Below are 13,073 nucleotides of genomic sequence, written 5' to 3'. Positions count from 1 at the left end.
TATTTAGCATAAGAGCAAACAACTTCGTTCCTCACTAGGGACCTAAGGACATCAGTATTTTAGGACCAGCATCAGTTGATCATAATCATGACCCTGTATTATCATGAAAAACATCAAAATTATATTCAACTTTATAAGGCAGGAGTAAATGATACTTTTTAGAATTACAGAAAATTGCCTTTTCAAACTTTGGCAAATAAGACCCAAGTTCTGTAGAAGAATAGCTTCCAAACCGTGTTCAGGAGATGTCTTGGGGGTTGTGCCGGGGGCAGGGAGGGGTTCTCGTCACTTGTTTGCAGAGAAGCTTGTCTTTTTTTTTTAAATTTTTTAAAAAATAAATTTGTTTATTTTTGGCTGTATTGGGTCTTCATTGCCACGTGCGGGCTTTCTCTAGTTGCAGCCAGCAGGGGATACTCGTTGCAGTACGCGGGCTTCTCATTGCGGTGGCTTCTCCTGTTGTGGAGCATGGGCTCTAGAGCGCAGGCTCAGTAGTTGTGGCTCACGGGCTCTAGAGCGCAGGCTCAGTAGTTGTGACTCACGGGCTTAGTTGTTCTGCGGCATGTGGGATCTTCCCGGACCAGGGCTCGAACCCGTGTTCCCTGCATTGGCAGGCAGATTCCCAACCACTGCACCACCAGGGAAGTCCCGAGAAGTTTGTCTTTTATCCGTTTTATATATTAATTTCTTAATTTTCTTAATACAAAGGTTCCATTAAAGAGAAAGAGTTCAAATGCTTTGAAAGCTGATGATCTAGCAATTTCAGTACTGCGGAATTTCATCCCTCGGTGATGCTAGAGGGATCGCTCTCCCACCTTCACACACATAAGAGTCCCAGTAATGGACGCGGCACGGGGCTCCATCAGCACAGAGACGCACACAGCCGCCAGCCCGCCTGCCCCTGGCACACCTGCTTCACAGCCAGCCACCCTCCCTGGGCAGTGGCCGCCGTGCATGAAGGTGGCAGCCTGGCTGGGCTGGCGTTGTGGAGCACAAGGAAGCATGGCGCCCTCCGCCTACCTGCACACCTTCACCAGGTGACCCACCTTGAGACCTGCCTGGACGGCCCGCTTGCGAAGAGCCCGGGGGAGTCGGCAGGAAGCCGCGTTATGCTGTTATGACCTCAGCAGCTGCCCTAATGTCCGGACCACAGGGGAGACAAGCTTATTGACCCTGGCAGCCCTACCAGCAGCTGTGATGACCAAGGGGTGTTCAGAGGCTGGCCCCACCCGGGAGGGTGGGGAACAAGCCAGTGGCCTTGCACTTGGAATTTTCTAAGCAGGAGCAACCCGGGTCTTCCCGTGATCTGTCTGACCAGCGCCGAGGCTCCCACAGAGATGGAAGGGACCCGCTCTTGGTACCCTGTCCGCGGGTCTGGCGGTCACATAACCTGCTCAACAAAAGAGACTCTCCAGAGGTCTGTGTGTCCGGCTGTCCGGTCACCAGTGACCATTCCCGGCGGTGGCTCTCCAGCCATGAGCACAAGAATCTCTTACAAGTGCGGAGGTTCCTCAGGTGGGAAAACAGCCTCACACCACAGCATCAGGATTTCAGTAATGAGAAGCATATGTTTCTAGTACACAATTCATTAATTCTTGTGTTCCCTGTAGCTAATTTCCTACACAGAAAGCTTGGAAATGGCTTTTGCCAGCAACAACGTGATTGCTGAATCTTGGCTGCCCTTTATTCATTGTACACATGTATGTTTCACAGAAAACTTAGGCTGAAATAAACGCCTCTTTCCCACCTGGCTTGGTTCCCTCTGGTCTGAAAGAGTAGATCCCAAGCTTAACTACATTTCCTGCCAGCCACACCCACCTTTGCACAGGAGGTCATCTGATATTATTTGAGGGGAAATGGGGAGTTTGCACGTCTGGCTTTCACCCTCAAGTACTGTCATGTTCCCACGCCACGGATGTTTCTGGGTGTTGAGAAGACAAAGGGAACATAGGATGAGGGTTAGCAACTTCGGCGAGGTATGCTTTGGAAAACGGGTGATGTAGTGACACGTGCCCTGGGGTCGCCGAGACCTGGAAGGTCCCTGCGCGCAGGAGGGACTCAGGATGGACACAGGATGTGACTTGAATCTTGAAGCGTGGGTAGATTTTTGGAAGAGAGGAAAAGCATGTGAGGTTGGAACAACAGTTGAGGGCAAAGTCACAGACTGGTAAAAGTGTGTGTTGTGAGGACCAACCTGGGAAGAACTGGGGGTGGGGGCGGGTGGCCTTCCATTGCTAATGGCGCCGGAAGCCCTGCCCGGCCCTCCCCAGTCTCCGGCCCTCCCGTTCCCCGGGCCAGTAACTTACCATGCCTCTGTGCATGCTGTTCCCTCTTTTTTCTCTCTGCTGGCCACCCTCCACCCCGGTGACAGTCCTGCCTGTTCACCGGAGCCCAGCTCGTCCCAGCCTTCTCTGCCCACCGCAAGAGGCACTCGTTCTTACTGAGCTCCCAAAGCAGCTTGTATTGCGCCTTTCCCTGGCTCTTCTGGCTCCCACAAGCATCACAGGCTGGACTTGGGGGCCTGTTAGCTGGGTGCGGGGTGTGTGTGTCTGTCCACCCTTTAGGCTTGTTCCCAGTGTAACTGGGAGGTGTTTTAAAAGCCCGTTTCCAGAGCTTCCCTGGTGGCGCAGTGGCTGAGAGTCCGCCTGCCGATGCAGGGGACACGGGTTCGTGCCCCGGTCCGGGAAGATCCTACAGGCCGCGGAGCGGCTGGGCCCGTGAGCCATGGCCGCTGAGCCTGCGCGTCCGGAGCCTGTGTTCCGCAACAGGAGAGGCCACAACAGTGAGAGGCCCGCGTACAGGTTAAAAAAAAAAAGCCCGTTTCCAGTTGGCTGTGTCGTAGAAAGCCAAGGCGACTTAGCCATCCAGGTAGGTGGTTCGCCCTTGAGTGAGCGCTCAGGGCTCTGAGCCTCCAGCTGTTTTCCTCTGGTCGCCTTTAGCCTAACCTAATCCGCTCCACTTGAAGAGCAGGGACTCAAGAGGGAAACTGCAAACCAAAGAGTGCAGGCGGCTTCCTGGCTGATAGGAGATCCTGGCAGGGCCACTCCTGTGGGAGAGCGTGTGGGAGTGGGGTCGGGTGTGTACGTCATGAGCTAAACAGCATGGGGTCCCCGAGGGGAAAAGCGGAAGTGGTGGCAAACGATCCGTTCTCTGCCTTCAGGCGAGCTTTCTGACCCGACGCAGAACCACGTTAGCCGCCTGTCACATGCTCCCTGTTTCCATGTTCTCCGCAGCCCTGTGGAGTGAGTGATGCTCGGAGTGGCTGGACCACCTCTGGGTTGATGCTCTTCAGCACGTGAATCTGAAGTGGACATCCTCATCCTCACTTGGGAAACCTTCCAGCGTATATTCTTGTCTCACTTGACTTGAAATCCTCCGGGGCCATGATTCAGCCTGTTGCAGGGGGCAGTCAGACTACGCAGGGCACCCGCTGACGCCTGGCCTCTTCCCATCTTCCTTCTTTGTTCACCTTCTGTCTTCGAGGATGAGGAGGAGGGGGAGGGGAGGAGATGGAGGAGGAAGAGGGGGAGGGGAGGGAGGGCTATGGGAGGCGTTGCTGGGGCACCTTTCCACCCCCTACATCTGAATGTTGCTATGGCAACTGATAGGCCCTAGGAAGTCTGCCAGGTATTGCTGCTTTTCTCAGGAGGGAAAGAAAACTGCTCTTGCCTCGTCGGTGATGTGTATACCTAGGAAAGGCAGGGATTTGGAGACTAGAAGGTGGAATATTTGGTGCACAGCTGGCGCATTTAGTCCCGGAGGGGACAGGATTCCACATGCAGACATTTCAGGGGGTGGGTGATCATAGGAGGAACCCCGTGTGAGAGACCCGTGTCCCCGGGCTGGTGGGGACCTAGCCAGCAATCTCCCTTGCTCCCCGGCTCTCAAAGCAAGGTTCTCTGCAGGTGAGACAGGTGACAGCCAGGCAGCCTTGGGCGACGGGCTCCTTGGAAACCTTACAAAGTAAAAAAGTTCTCAAACGCTGGCAGGTTTCGTAGGAGATGCGGCAGGGCAGAGTGGAAGAAATAGCACCGGCCTTGAGGCCAGACACACAGAGAGACCTAGTCTGCCCCTGCTCTGCCCTCTGCCCCTGGGAGGTCTCGGAAGAGTTCCGTGTCTCACCAGTGTCCAGTGTCTAAAAGGGGAAAATAAGTCCTCCTCTGTAGGGTCGCTGTGAGAACTGTAGAGCTTGTATAGGAAGCACATTGCTGCGGCGGGCCAGCACCCAGAGGTGCTCACTACTGTGAGACACTAGTCACAGTAGTGACTGAAGACAGCCCTGACCTGGATGTACTCCATGTCTCCCAGCATCAGAACCAACTAGAAGCTTCTTAAAATACTCGCCTAAGCCAGTCTTATGGGTTAGAATTTGCAAAGATAGGACCAAGGAATCTATATACTTTTTTTAAACTTCCCGAAGCATATATGGAATCTGAAAAAAAAAAAAAAGGTTCTGAAGAACATAGGGGCAGGACAGAAATAAAGACGCAGACGTAGAGAATGGACTTGAGGCCACGGGGAAGGGGAAGGGGAAGGGGAAGCTGGGACAAAGTGAGAGAGTGGCATGGACATATATACACTACCAAACGTAAAATAGCTAGTGGGAAGCAGCTGCATAGCATAGGGAGATCAGCTTGGTGCTTTGTGTCCACCTAGAGGGGTGGGATAAGGAGGGTGGGAGGGAGACACAAGAGGGAGGGATATGGGGATATATGTATATGTACAGCTGATTCACTTTGTTATAAGGCAGAAACTAACACACCATCATAAAGCAATTATACTCCAATAAAGATGTTAAAAAAAAAACTTCCCCAAGCAACTCTGATGTCACCGGTCTGCGATTCCAGAGAGGAAATCCGTTTATTTGCTTGAGGATGAAGACTATAAACAGAGCTGGAGTTTACCCTCTTCTTTCCCGTCCCACCAGCCCTTTTCATGCTACCTTTATTCTGCTTCTAAACCCCTAAGGCTTCCGGAGGAGATGGGACATGATGGTGTAGGAGTAAACTCCAAAAGCTTCTGCTAAAAGTATCTGCGTTTGGAAGCAGGGACGTGTGATAAAGTGGATGAAAGTCATTTAATCAGGAAGAAAAACAAGTTCGACTCTTTCCTGAAAGCGAAATGCAGTCCCTCCGTGAGAGCTGGACCCTTTTGGCTCTCTGATGGGTTCTAAACACGACACCGAAGGTGACTTGTACAATGGGCTTAAGCCTTAAATAGGAGTTTAGCGTGCATGTGGCTGAAGTTTTTTTCTGCATCCCACAGGAACGTGGCTGAAGAGTGGTCTCGGCCTCGTGCACCAGGAAGGCAGCCAGCTGACGTGGACATACATCGCCCCTCAGTTGGGGTACTGGGTGGCGGCCATGTCTCCTCCCAACCCAGGTAACAGGACCCCCGAAATCTGCAGTGATGGGAACCGATTCCTTTGAGGGTTCAGGCTAAGTGTGCTTTGGAAAGCGATGTCAGCAGGGAGATCACATCTTCCTTAAATATGGTTGAAAGTGTGAAAAAGCAAATGATGAGTCAAAGGTTTTTCCTGGGGGTTGGGGGAGTTCTGGTTGGAACTCTCCCATCCAGCATAAGAATCATGCATAGAAAATAGCCTTGTCTCGAATCTCTGTTTTGCTCAGACAGCTGCCGTAGGGAATTCTTAATCTAAAGCCCACAGAGGCGGGTCAGACCTCCTCCCTAATTTCTGAAACAGCTGTGGCCTGGTGCAAGAGAACACGTAGTATAAGGCAGTCACTAGAGGGACCAGCAGAAAGTCACCGTTGGAGGCTTCTTGGGGCAAAAACCTTGATCGGGCATTTCTGAAAGGCTTAAAAGTAAGCCTGTTGTTTTATATCTAAAAGAATATTCATCTCCACTTAGGATACGTGAATTAACTCGTGTTTTTCACTGAAGTTTAATTTCACAAATATTTTGACTAAAAGTTTGGGGTTTTTTTAACCGAACCACCCTGATTTATCCCTAGGAGTATTCTAGAATTGCTTTTTTCAAAATAGTCACCTTACGAGAAGTCTTTCCAGTGTATGGCTTCCAGTACTCAAAATGCCTTTAGAACCTTTTTCCCCTGGACTGTCATCATTAGAGAAACTCTTCATAGGTGGCCAATCTTTTTGCCCAGAGGGTCCCTATGGTTTTTCTTAGACACATCTAAAATCACCCACCTCCAAGGCTGGTGAATAAAGTAGGTGATTGAGCTAGGTGAAAATGTGCTGTGATTAAAAGTTGTCTCGTCAATTAACCATGAAGGCAGTTTCAAAATGGGAGTCCAAAATACTTTACCAATGGAATCATCACTGGGATGAACACTTAGTCTCCCAAAGTAACTAATTTGATGGAGGCCAACCCTAGATGGGTGTTGAAAAGTCAGTTACATTCACTTTATAGTCCAATCCTGGGAAAATGTACACTTCACATCTGGGTTATAAGAGTATGCATTTCCCTTTACCGTATGGTTCTTGTAGCCATGTAGGCATGAACCAGCTGCAGAAATGCCTCAGTCTCCAAATCTGAAATATCTAGAATATGATTATGAGTAAGGTAAGAAAGAAAAAAAAGGCCTTAAGTACCAAAGTAGAGACCACAAAGCCCGTGCATTAAAGTTAACTTTTATTTTAGATCTATTTCAAAGAACCATGGCGATCGGTGTTCCTATCATGCGACAGATTAATAGATGCTTTTGTAAAGAGGGGAAGAAGAACTGCTAGATGTAGCTCGACCCAAGCTTCCTGAGAGCAGTGAAGGAAGAGACAAAAAGCCATAAAAAGCACACATAGTACAGCCCTGACGGCATTTAACGTAGAAATGTGTATATTGGTAACCACACAGCCATCACTTATATTAAAACAAATTACAGTGATGCTGTGCTTTCGTGAGCCCAAAACCAACAAGAAAATAGAGTTTTCTCTTTCATTCTCTGGTTAAGAAGGAAATGAAGTATGACTGTGAAGTTTATCAAGATTTCCACTGGCAGAAGTTAAAATAATAGCATTTTAAGTACTTAAAGGGACCAAGCTTCAGTTATTTGGAAATGATTTTTATGTGTACCCCAGGTTTCTTGGTGACCCCTGCCAAGGCATTATGTATGTCTGTGGGGTTGTCTCTGTGTCAAAAGAAAGAAAAAAAAAGTTTCTCTGAACAATTAAGGCGGTAGGTAGTTGTCAGTAATTTTTCCAACTTTTGTAAATATTCACCCTTACCCCGTTGAAATGATTTGTAATTGGGAGAGAATGATGTCATCTTTTGAACTTAAGTAATGTCACTATTTTCAAAAATCCACAAGTCTCCTTGGATTTATCTAGCTTTTAAGAGATTTTTGAAGAAATCTGTCCCTTCGAATATAAAAAATCAATTAAAAAATGGGTGTTTATGGTGTTTAGTAATCATAACCATGCTCCTTTGACATAATGTACGATACAACCACAGTCCTTCCTTCCCACCTCTTGGAGCACTGCCAAGATACCTGACACCAATAGGTGCCCGAGTATTGTAAGTTGGGGAGGTTTTCGTTATTGCTGTCAGTCCATTGTTAGCAACACTAAGGGAGATCCTTACTACTATTGAACATAAGGAGTAAGTTAAACTACCTCTTGGGATTCTAAGGTAAATTAAATCCCAATTTAATTTAATGGATTCTCATGTAGATTAAAAAGAAAATATGTTTACCTCTGATCACCTTGTCTGTAAGTTCTGTTGCCACGTCAGGTTAGCCATTTTGAACAGATACTAGAGAGACAGATGTTATTTTTTAAAAACGGGAGGCATTTTGGAAACCCTTGATACCCCTGTAATAAGCTGCGGATTATTTTTTTTAAGTCACAGAAAGTTATTTCATACATACCAACTGATTCATTTAGGCCAAGGGTTTAGGCCAATGATTACACAGCAATCATTGCCCAGGGAAAGTGAGAATCAAATTTCATGACTTTTTTTTTTTTTCTTCTGCAGTATCATAAAATCCCCAGGGCTTCAGGCCGTCTCTGAATGGATGAGTCCCCCTCATTATATGATCATGCATCTAGCTTTCTTTTATTAAAAGATCACATATTTAGAATGATGAAGATGGTACCCAATGCTAAGGAAGGACCCTGGACACCGCACATGGAATTTGAGTATTCAGAGTGCTCTGGTGATGGTTTGGGTAATCCCTTTTCACTGAGGGAAGTGACGGTGATGCTGCAGGCACATCATCTAAAGGGTGTCTGCATCCGGCCGCCGCTCCACACCCCAGCCAATAAGAGCAAGGAAAACATCACGCTCTCAGTTCATTTCCCCTCTTTTTATTGAAAGGTTTTCACAAATCTCAAATGCCCTTTTCTGACTTTTTAGGTCCCGTTGTCACACAGGACATCGCCACGTATCACACGGTGTTTCTTTTGGCCATCTTGGGAGGAATGGCTTTCATTCTTTTGGTTTTGCTGTGTCTCCTTTTATATTATTGCAGGTAAAGTTTTACCATTGAGGCACTGTCTTTTATAATTTGGAATTTCTTGCGCAAGCATTGGTATCGAGGTCCTTTTCTGAGTCGAGGTCCTTTTTTTCTCATGAAAAAGTACCTAAGAACTGAACATCTGTCACGTAAGTTGCAAACAAAGTGGGAGGCACACTGTGTAAAATGTTTCTTAGAAGGGCGGTCACAAAAAAATAAGTTGTCATGATTCATTCAGAATAGTCCTACATGGTAATGAAGAGATGATATTCTCAAGGACACAGCAGAACTATTCTTATTTTGATGCCTCATCTGATCGACTTGCAAGAATGTTTATCGTCGACTCTGCTTTTGAATGGATAACTTGGATGTACTTGGGGTAAAATCTGCACATTGCGACCCTCAGAATCAAACTAGGGCTGAGGGTGCGGGGTGAGAAGGCTCCTGGCTGCCAATTCATTGTGTTGTCTTGTTTCTTCCTGTGGGAATTGAGAATTAGATTTCGACTTGAACCTTCACTGTTCTGAGAATCTTTAATCTTGGGGTTTGTATCTTTGATCGCAGGCGGAAGTGCTTGAAACCCCGCCAGCACCATAGAAAACTGCAACTTCCTGCCACCCTGGAGAGTTCCAAAAGGGATCAGTCAACTTCCATGTCACACATCAACCTGCTGTTTTCTCGACGGGAATCAGAATTCCCTGGCCCGCTCTCCGTCACCAGCCAGGGCCGCCCCCCTGACGCCCCGGGCTCAAAGGAGCTGATGAGCGGAGTCCATTTAGAGATGATGTCTTCCAGCGGGGAGGTGGACATGCACACGCCCATGCTGAAGCTCTCCTACAGCACCTCGCAGGAGTTCAGCTCTCGGGAGGAACTCCTGTCTCACAAGGAGGAGGATAAAAGCCAAATCTCCTTTGACAACCTGACACCGAGTGGGACGTTGGGAAAAGACTACTGTAAGTCGGTGGAGATGTTCCCCTTAAAGGCCAGGAAGTCTGTGGAAAGGGAAGGCTATGAGTCCCCCAGCAACAGTGACTACAGGAGGAATTACAATGCCATGCTCTCGCAGCCTTTATTTGAAAAGCAAGACAGAGACGGGCAGGCCTCCGTGACCCACATTTCCACAGGAAGTAAGCTCACCATTCAGGAACACATGTACCCCGCGCCTTCATCTCCAGAGAAAGACCAGCTGATGGAACGCAGACCCACTGAATGTATGATGTCGCGATCCGTAGACCACCTGGAGAGACCTACCTCTTTCCCGCGGCCCGGCCAGCTGATCTGCTGTAGTTCCGTGGACCAGGTCAATGACAGCGTTTACAGGAAAGTATTACCCGCCTTGGTCATCCCGGCTCATTACATGAAACTCCCAGGGGACCATTCGTATGTGGGCCAGCCCCTGGTCGTCCCAGCCGACCAGCAGCTCGAGATCGAAAGACTGCAGGCCGAGCTCTCCAGCCCTCACGCGGGGATCTTCCCACACGCCTCCTCACAGATCCAGGCCCAGCCCTTATCTTGCCAGGCCATCTCGCAGCAGCACCTGCAGGACGCGGGCACCCGGGAGTGGACCCCACAGAATGCGTCCATGTCCGAGTCCCTCTCCATCCCGGCATCCCTGAACGACGCGGCCTTGGCTCAGATGAACAGCGAGGTCCAGCTACTGACCGAAAAGGCGCTGTTGGAACTTGGGGGTGGGAAGCCCCTTCCCCACCCCCGGGCCTGGTTCGTGTCCCTGGACGGCCGGTCCAATGCACACGTCAGACATTCCTACATTGATCTCCAAAGAGCTGGGAGGAACGGAAGCAATGATGCCAGTTTGGATTCTGGCGTGGATATGAATGAACCCAAATCTGCCCGAAAGGGAAGAGGAGACCCCTTGTCTCTGCCGCAGAACCGCCCACCGGTCCAGGAGCATGCGCAGAAAGAGCCGCGGGCCGCGGACAGCTCGGCCTACACGCAGCTCGTGTACCTGGACGACATGGACCAGAGCGGCAGCGAGGGCGGCACCGCGGTCGGGACGCCCGAGGACAGTGCCCTGCGGTGCCTGCTGGACGGCTCCAGCCGGAGAAGCGGCGGCCAGCTGCCCAGCCTGCAGGAGGAGACGACGAAACGAACCTCGGACGTCCCCCCGGCGCCATCGGCCAGTCCAGACAAGAGGCGATCCGCTCAGGAGGACGACGACGATGAAGACGACGACGACGACCAGGGCGAAGGCAAGAAGAGCCCGTGGCAGAAACGGGAGGAGCGACCCCTGATGGCGTTCAACATCAAATGAGCGGCCCCGAGCCGCCCAACAGGGGGACTAGAATCCAGTTGCCAAAAATTCTTTCTTACGGAAGCGCTGACCTGTTTGCGGAGGAAGTGGAACCACGTCCACCGTGGGAAGTGGACTTTTTTCTGCAATTACCGTTTGCTGTCAAAGTGTTTGGAAGTAAAGTTCTTACTCAGAAGAAAGAATGCGTCGCCTCCAGGGAGATGGCCGAACGGAGTGTCAGAATGTCCGCGTCGTTCCCCGTACTTGATGTGTCCACCCCCGAGGACACCAAAAAACCACACGTGATGTCGCTGAGTTCTGATGATAACCTCAGTTCTCCCGCAGATTCTGGGAACAGATGAAACTCTTTTTGCATTGCTTGAATCCATTCTATCACAATAATGCTCCTGTGAAGTTATTATTGAGAAATTAGCTTGGCACTTAGTGTCTGGAGGTATGCATTATCTCAAAGGAAAACTATGCATCGCTGCTTCGTGGTCTTACTTTGCTTAGATTGTTGCTTTGGCTAGGTTTCGTTTCCGATTTGCTTTTGTTAAACACACACACACACACACACACACACAATTTGGTTGTAAGGAATCTATTCCTTCGTTTTCGCCTGTGGTTTATTTTGGTATCTCCTTTCAGGAACTTCTGAGTGTCACCTCTGAACATCCAAGCCTCTTAATGAAATCGTACTGAAGTTTTTATCAGCTGCCAGTCCTTCACTTCTGGTCCCATTAACTCCAAGTGCCTTTTTTACAGTGACAACAGACAGTCCCTTTGCTTTTTTTTCGTTTGTTTTTCTTAACTTCTTTCATTGAACTGCCTGGATTTTATAAAGTTATGAAACGATCCCCCTTTTCTTTCAACTGCATGCCGCCAAGTGCCCATTCGTGCTCCGAATTCTCATTTCAGCTCAGTGTGTTCTGTCGTTCTCACGTGTGACGTGGATTCTGTTTAGCTAAGCTAGCCTAGAGGACACTTTAGCGGTCCTCTTCCCTTCTCCATCCTTTTGGCCATTAGGCACCATTATGGTTTTATTGGCTGTTTGTATATATGGTTACGTATTAACTCTGGAATCCTATGGGCTGAGCTTGCTTACCAAACACAGAGTATGGGCTGAGCAAGTAGACTGAATGTGACTATTAAACAAATCTTATGTACTATCCAAAAGTGCCAGAATGATTCTTCTGTGCATTCTCCTTAAAGAGCTGCTTGGTTATCCAAAAATGAAAACTCAGAATAAACTCTTAAAAAAACAAAAACCTGTCTTGTGGTCCTTTTCATTCATTCTGAGCCATAATTGGTTTTAGAGTTGCCATTAAGAATGCTCTCTTCATCCCTTGGCAGTCTGGAAGGCCAGTTGTTGGATTTATATTCAAAGGCTAACACATGGTCGGGGGAGGGATACATTGGGAGATTGGGATTGACATATACACACTGCTATAGATAAAATAGGTAACTAATAATGCCCTACTGTATAGCACAGGGAACTCTTCTCAATACTCTGTAATGGCCTATATGGGAAAAGAATCTAAAAAAGAGTAGATATATGTGTACGTATAACCGATTCACTTTGCTGTACAGGAGAACTAACACAACGTTGTAAATCAACTATACTCCAATAAAAAACAAAAAAGACTAACACATAGATGCCTAGGAATTGACATGATGGTTAAATCCTAAAAATCCACCTTGCTGTTTAATTTCATTCAAGAGTACAAGGTAACATTTTATTGTGTTTCCGCACTTTACAAAAAACTAATGTTTTCTTTTATGTTCAGTGTTGATCCAGCTTCAAAAAGATGTCGTTCAAATGACCAGAACCATCCCAGATATGTGAAACTATTAATCAAAATCATTACTGGAGCCGTCAGAATATAGCACAGATTGGTGGAAATAAATTAAGCTAGCTAGCTTCGTGATAAAATCTTATTCATGAATTTCACACAGGCAGAAAAATGAGTCAAGCTGATTTTTACGATTTTAATTTTCAAATACTGATGTCTAGTGTTTTGCTTTTAAAATGGTTGAGAGAGTCCCTGACAGTGTGGAAGCATATGAATGGATGGGAGTCTGGGGTTTAGCAAGTGAGTGACTGGGAGTGAACATTCTCACCAATAGGTGGCAGGTGAACCCTGGCGGATGCCACTAAAATTCCAGGTAAGAACCATTTGTCACTCTCCAAAGGAGAAGTAGGCGGCCTCTCCCAGCATACCCAGGTCAGACCTGGGTGATGGGGGAATGCCAGAAGGTCCCCTTTGACTTTGCCGCGCTGCTAATGCCATAATCTCCTTAAAGCATTAGTTTCCAGAAGAGCCTCGTTTACAATGCATGTTACGTGTGACTTGTAGGTGACCTGTTACCTGTCAGTACTGATGATGGGAG

General features: G+C 48.1%; 1 protein-coding gene across 1 annotated transcript in view; it reads left to right on the top strand.

The window, feature by feature from the left end:
- The window catches only part of FAM171A1 (family with sequence similarity 171 member A1), an 84,511-nt gene extending 72,572 nt beyond the window's left edge, over nt 1-11,939 (top strand). Inside the window, exons 6-8 of the mRNA XM_024750071.1 lie at nt 5,263-5,379; nt 8,332-8,446; nt 8,996-11,939. Of these exons, the coding sequence (XP_024605839.1) occupies nt 5,263-5,379; nt 8,332-8,446; nt 8,996-10,703 (1,940 nt within the window). The 3' untranslated portion in view covers nt 10,704-11,939. The remainder of the gene's footprint in view (nt 1-5,262; nt 5,380-8,331; nt 8,447-8,995) is intronic.
- Nucleotides 11,940-13,073: the final 1,134 nt, after the last annotated feature.

Source organism: Neophocaena asiaeorientalis, unplaced genomic scaffold, assembly GCF_003031525.2.
Source record: "Neophocaena asiaeorientalis asiaeorientalis breed wild unplaced genomic scaffold, Neophocaena_asiaeorientalis_V1.1 scaffold4, whole genome shotgun sequence".
NCBI classification, from domain to species: Eukaryota; Metazoa; Chordata; class Mammalia; order Artiodactyla; family Phocoenidae; genus Neophocaena; species Neophocaena asiaeorientalis.
This window is presented reverse-complemented; position numbering and strand designations above follow the sequence as displayed.